Source organism: Triticum dicoccoides, chromosome 1B, assembly GCF_002162155.2.
Source record: "Triticum dicoccoides isolate Atlit2015 ecotype Zavitan chromosome 1B, WEW_v2.0, whole genome shotgun sequence".
Classification (NCBI taxonomy): Eukaryota; Viridiplantae; Streptophyta; class Magnoliopsida; order Poales; family Poaceae; genus Triticum; species Triticum dicoccoides.
This window is the reverse complement of record NC_041381.1, coordinates 7042857-7049497: the sequence shown is the minus strand read 5'-3', so window position 1 is coordinate 7049497 and position 6641 is coordinate 7042857. Positions and strand designations below refer to the sequence as shown.

The window sequence follows — 6641 nt, the reverse complement described above, 5'->3', positions numbered from 1 at the left end:
TAGGAATGATGGTAAGATATTTACTATTTGTCCTCAGTGCATATTTTGCATACATATTTTTTTTGCTAAACTTTCATTGCTAAGTATATTAATTAAGTATTATGCGATGTTCTTCAACAGGGACTCCCGATGACAGTTGTGCCTCAGGGGATCGAGACTAAAGGTCAGATGTCAATTGTTAGCTTACGGCCAAGATATCCTGCATTGCACATGAATACATTCAGGATTTCTAGAAGCGATGAATGCTTAATAGTGAAAGATTGGAGAAAAATTGTTAATGATCGCAGAGAAGTACTAGGGGGCAGCAATGAGAAGCGCAACCCACGATTAGGAGACAGGTTCATCGGTATGCTCCAGTATGATCAATCAGGAGAGCTATACATGTTCTATGCTATTTTACCAGAGAGAGAGTAGCTAGCAGGAGTGATTCAGCTAGTTCTTCATGCTGCTCTTAATTAGTACTTGTCCTTTCATGTATGTGTTCTTCGTTCTGAATTTAAGTGATTTGCTTTTGTGGTGTTATATATGAACGCTTATAATATCATGACAATCATGTTGAACTCGATGATTGGTTCTACTAGAAATTCTATTTATTTATATATGCATAACGTGTACAATGTGTAGTATCGTAAAATACCAGCAAACGAAAAAGAATTAAAATGGAAACACAAAATTAAATGAAAAAGAAATCATAAAACTAAAAACCCACCAAACCTTATAGTACCGGTTGGTGTTACCAACCGGTACTAAAGGGCTCCAGGCCCCCGGAGCTGGCTCGTGCCACGTGGTTGCCCTTTAGCACCGGTTCGTGCTGAACTGGTACTAAAGGGGGGGCTTTAGTGACCACAATTTAGTGCCGGTTATGTAACCGGCACTAAAGGGCCTTACGAACCGGTGCTATTGCCCGGTTCTGGACTAGTGCGCCCACCTCCGCTCGCAGATCCTCGACTGATTGCTCGATCGTCGGTCTCCACCCTTGGAACTCGAGGACGACCGGATGGATGTCGTCGATCTTCGCCGTCATCGCGGCGATAGCCGCCGTCAGATCGGCCAGCGCCTTGCTGTGCTCTTCCATGGTGATGGCCTTGCCGCTTCTCGTCTGGATGATCGAGGGAAAACGCCCCGCCAGGTTCGATCGATTGGTGGAGTGGTGGGAGAAGGCTCTGATACCAAAAATGTTACGCTCTCAGTTGATCTGATACAATATTGTCTCAGAATTACACCAATTCTTAAGTAGCTAGGGTTCTAAGGAGAGGGGGAGGGGAAAGAAGCCGCCGCCGCCGAAGAATTGCCAACTAAATCCGGCCTGCCTTCCTCCAGTGACTCCTCCGATAAGTAGCCTAGGTCACCCACTTGTGGGCTGGGTAGCGCTCGCTGGGCCTTCTCACCCTCTTGCGTGGTTCCTGGGCCTCGTCTCCCGCTGGGCTCTTCATAGCAGTGGCAGGGTGGGCCGTAACAGTTTACAACTTAGTAATTTACTACAAAAGCACACATTGCACTTATAAGGCGTCTGTGACACCGTTCATGAAAACGAAATAGATGTATCGATGATGATTGTGGAAGCCATTTTTTTAAAAAAAAGGAGGCAGAACCCCCGGTCTCTGCATCAATCGATGCATGCATCCATCTTATTAACAATAAAATAACGAAGTCTTAGGGTTACTAGGATCCCATAAACAAAGTGCGAAACAAAATAAAACCAAAGGATTGCAGAAGCCTGGAACACGACATTTTCATGGAATGGAAGGCGCTGCATATGGTGCGTGATGGATCACTGTGCTTGTTCAAGAAGACCAAGGGATTGCTTTTTCGTTGTAGAAGCAGCTTGGGCCTGCGGTGCAGACAAGTGCCACTCCTCCACACCCTTGCGGATGGAGTCGCCGTCCTGGTAGTCGTCGCGGAAGGTCTCGAGGTTGTCTAACATGTTGGCGAGTGTCGACATCAGCAGCTCTTGACGCCATTTCTCCACACCTGGGAAATCGCAGTACTTACCACCGAACTCATTCATGTACTGCAGACCAAAGGAAGAAACAATATATTAGGAGTAAAAATACCTACCAAGACTTTCTACATATCCTACGAAAATCCCTCCTCCCGTAATATTAGGGTGGACCTGTGTAGACCCCCTCAGCCCTCCGTAATCGGTCGTTCGTATGTGTAGGAACACCAAGGTAATCTCTTAATTAATTAGATAGGTACTCCCCGTCCATACCTAAATATAAGACGTTTTTGTAGGCTAGTACATGAGAACATCTGAGATGCTCGAACACATTCTATATAGTGGTTACTATGGGGCTGCCTATTACCAAGTCACATGAGAAAACCTTCTGCGTTAAATCATTTTCCACGAGGACCGCTAGATCTTCATCCAACGACCGGAAACACATCATGTATTATTTATCTTCTTCCTCCCCTCCTTCCTCCTCCACGCGCCGCCAACATGCTTAGCCCCAGCGGCATGCCTCTAAACCCCCTGGCTGTCTCCCGCCCCGCGACCATTTATATAAGCACTGGCAATGTGTAGAAACTTCGACGACCCTTACAACCCCAAGAACCGCACCGGTCAACCTGCTTTCTTGTCTCCGCCTGAGACGTTGTAGCTTGCTGCCAGTCGCAGCATCGTCCCCGTCTCCGCGAGGTCCAGCCTCGGCATGAGCGTAGTTGATGCTCGTCATGTTGCTATTCACTTCACCCCCCACATTCATCCCCGGGCAAAGCAAAAATCGACTAACGCCATTACTATTTGTGAGTAATACCGTGATGTCAAACAAGCTGACGTCATGGGTGAACTTCTTGGGCACGCCAGCGATATCCCTGGCGTGGTAAAACTCCTCCACGGATCGCATCATCTCCTCCTCCGGCGGCAGCGTCCTCTTGCCAGACAGCACATGTGCCACCCATTTCGCTTGAGCCTCGAAGAACCAAGGAGCAAATATCTGCAAACCATATAAATGCAGTTATGGTTTTGGTACGTGCCGGAAAGAAAAGGCGTACTAATGCAACATCCCTAACTTGCTCTCTCCTACAGGTTCACGTACCTTTTTGGGTATACCGATGAAGGAGAGTGATGGCGCCAGCATCGGCGGAAACACGTGCTCGAACAGCGGGCCCACGCGGTTGTCGTCGATGGTGACCGCTCCCTCGGTATCCAGGAACGGGAAGGCGTAATTGTACCCTGTGCAGTAGATGACCGTGTCGGCGAGGACACTGGAGCCATCGCCGAACACCACCCGCCCGTCCTGGCACAGGCGCTCCACCTAAACGTTGCCAGGATCAATCATTTCGTGCATGCATGCATGTGGAGTGGAGATCGACATGACTCAGTGGAGCAATAAGTGTACCGAATGAACATACTCTAAATGTCAACAACGTTCTTATATTATGGGACGGAGGGAGTAGTAGAGTACGTACGTGAAGTTGCAGGTGCAGGCTGGCGCTATGCTTGGCGAGCACCTTGGCGAGCCCTTGGGTTACCTCCTCCATGGATTTGGCGACGAGGTGCACCTCCTTGGCGACCCCGCGGACCTCCATGGCGATGTCCATGCCGCTGAGGCCGCACCCCACCACCACCACCACCTCGTCGCGGAACTGTTCCGGCAACCTGTACGAGTGACTGTGCATCTGCCTCCCCCTCCACACTTGCATGCCTTTGATGGTTGGTAATCTTGGCTGCGAGTAGTGGCCATTGGCCACGACCACGGCGTCGAACACCTCCTCCTCCTCCTCCTCGATACCGCATTTGCCGAGATCGACGGACCTCACCGTCCACTGCCGCGTCGGAGTCAGACTCGGCGCCAAGGCAACACGCACAACACTGGTGTTGAGCCTGACGAGCTCCATGAGCCCGAAGGCATCGCAGAAGTCCTTGAGGTAGAGGTACACCTCGCGGTGGCCCGGGAAGCGGCGGCTGTCGCGGCCATCCTTGGGCTTGGGCGCGAAGGGGAAGTCGGTGAAGCCCATGGTCTCCCGGGCGCTGATGAGGCGGAGGGACGCGTACAAGCTGCTATGCACCTTCACCGGCTCCGCGGCGCCGAGCGGGTCGGTGCCGTCGACCCTCGCGTCGTACAGCCACTGCCCGCCCACATCGCCGCGCTGCTCCAGCACCGTCACATCGTGGCCCTCCCGTCGCAGCTCGCGGGCTGACGCGAGCCCGGCCATCCCGGCCCCGATCACGCATACCTTCTTCCGCTGCGATGCCGCCTTGATGCCGTTGCCGACCATGTCGATTTTCGAGACGCCGGGCGGTGGGGAGGGGGATTGAATTATTTGATCTTGTCAATGGTACCGTTTGCCCCCTCAATATATGCGCACTCCACCCACTGCGCTGTAGAATGTTTGGGTGGTACAGCGCATGCATGAGCACATGTCCCCCAGTTTATGCGCATTCTCAGCCGATCAGATCAGCCACTGTACCCACTGCATGAGCAGTACAATGTTTGGGTGGTATAGTGCATGCACGAGTGTAGGTTCCCCGGTTATTTAAGAGAAAAATGCTACTCTCTCCGTTCCATAATATAAGAGCGTTCACGCTCTTATATTATGGGACGGAGGAAGTATATTATTAGCTTGTATGACCGACAAATCAAAAGATTTGACGTAGTAAGAACGGTTTTGACACGCTCTTATATTATAGAACAGAGGAAGTATATTATTAGCTGGCATGATCGACAGACCAAAAGATTTGATGTAGAAAGAGCGTTTTTGACACGCTCTTATATTGTGGGACAAAGAAAGTATATTATTAGCTGGTATGACCGACAAACCAAAAGATTTGATGTAGCCAAGTGTTATATTTCGGATAGCCGCGTTTTATACACAAATAAGCTGAGTATCGCAAATAAAGCACATGGCATAACGTAGATTCTCATCATATATCACGGGCCTTAGCACTGTGGCTGCCACGTGGCCGTCCTCCGTGCTCCTTATGTCTTGGTGTCGGTGGTCTATGTAAGTCGAGTACCCACAAAGGGCGCACGCGGCTTATAGTTTCACCTTCCTATATGCAAAGTGTACGAAAATAAGCACTCTACACACTATGCTGGGCTGGTGCAGTGCATGCATGAGTGGATGTCCCCCGATTATTTAAGAGAAAATATTTTTGGCTCAAGTGGGCCTGGTTGAGTGGATAGGCGGTAAAAACCCTGTTGTGCAACTTTTTTGGTCTGGTGCATTGCATCGCGGAGCAAGCTATGTGCCTAGTGTTTGGACTCATGCGTGTGTGCTTTGGGGGTGATCAGATGCATGCAAAACACATTGTTTGGTTGCGTCCAAAGTGTTGTTGTGCTCACCCCTTAGAAATGTGATGATGAACTATTACCACCACTAGCAAGCAGAGAGAACATGACATGAACACACAGCTTGAAGACGCGAAGGTTTTGCCGGTCATGTGCTTGTGGTTCCGAGCGAAGTACTCCCAGTTAAAATATATTGCCCTTCTCTCTACATTAGTTTGGACTTTTGGATGAGTTGGCTGAAGCATGAATTCAATAAGGTATCAGAGTCAGGAGTTCTTGAGTTCAAGACTCTGCAAACGCAGTATTAAAATAAAGATTCTGGGGCCTATATAAATCCGCTGTCTAAGAGATAAATAAGTCTAGACGTGAGGGAGGGTGTTGCAATATATTGTCCATCTCTCTCCGTCAGTTTTGACTTTTGGATGAGCTGACTGGAGTATAAATTCAATACTCACAGCCCCTCCCCAACACCATCACCGGCTGAAAAGTCTTGGGAATGCGAGCATGGCTATATATTCAGCATCCCGTACCATCCCGTAGAACTACTATGGCAATGGTTCTACTGGCTCATGCCCAAGCCCAGGCTTTCGGCCAATCATGTGCATAAGCTTCGCATTCTCCTTCCTCCTCCCGGCACGTTGAGACTTGCGAGCCACTTGTTCCCCAGCGTCCTTCGCGCCTTTGCTAATCTCATACCATCAGTACATGATCTAATCACTATTGAACCAAAAAGAGGCCCTTGTATGGAGTTAACTGAACCAAATTTTGAGTTTGAAAAAGAGACCCTTGTATGGAGTTAACTGAACCAAATTTCATGCTGAAACCTAGGCACACCATTTAAAATGATTTGTCAATTAAACAATTTTAAAAAAACTATAGTAGATCAGGACTCAAGCTGAGACTAGTACACTGAAAGAAAGGAAAATGCACAAGATAAATACTCAAGCTGAGACTAGTTTCTGATTTACTCATGATTGAAAATGTCAAAGTGCTTTGGTTTACAACTAATTAGGAGGCTCACACTACTATCCTGGAAGATGCAGCTATTACTCATTTCACAGTAGGTTGACAATATGCAAATGATTTCCTAGGGGTTTGAGACCTGCTATGTGTGTCCGAATACATGTGTGTCTGAATCATGTGTCCAAGTCAGGCACAAGCACAAGCAGATCATGTGTATTAGGTGTGCACTGAATCATGTGTTTACTGAATTTTGAACTTGCTAGCAATAAGCTTGCAGTAAACGTTATAGTCAGATCAGGAGCCAAGCTCTAAAACTGGACTTTTAACTGTCTTTTAAACTGAATTTTTACTCCAAAATAAGAGTACCATGCCTGCTTAACTGGATTTTTAACATAATCTCTCACTTGGCCTAGGAGTATTCAATTTCAATGTGTCTCTCTTAGC

At 48.3% G+C, this 6641-nt stretch overlaps 1 protein-coding gene across 1 annotated transcript; it reads right to left on the bottom strand.

The window, feature by feature from the left end:
• Positions 1-1600: 1600 nt before the first annotated feature.
• Positions 1601-4257, bottom strand: LOC119298891 (flavin-containing monooxygenase FMO GS-OX-like 8). Its single transcript, XM_037576198.1, has 4 exons — positions 3412-4257; positions 3039-3257; positions 2757-2936; positions 1601-2011 (listed from the first exon to the last, which is right to left on the bottom strand). The coding sequence occupies exons 1-4, from the start codon at positions 4219-4221 to the stop codon at positions 1772-1774; spliced, it is 1449 nt and encodes a 482-aa protein (XP_037432095.1). The 5' UTR covers positions 4222-4257; the 3' UTR covers positions 1601-1771.
• Positions 4258-6641: the final 2384 nt, after the last annotated feature.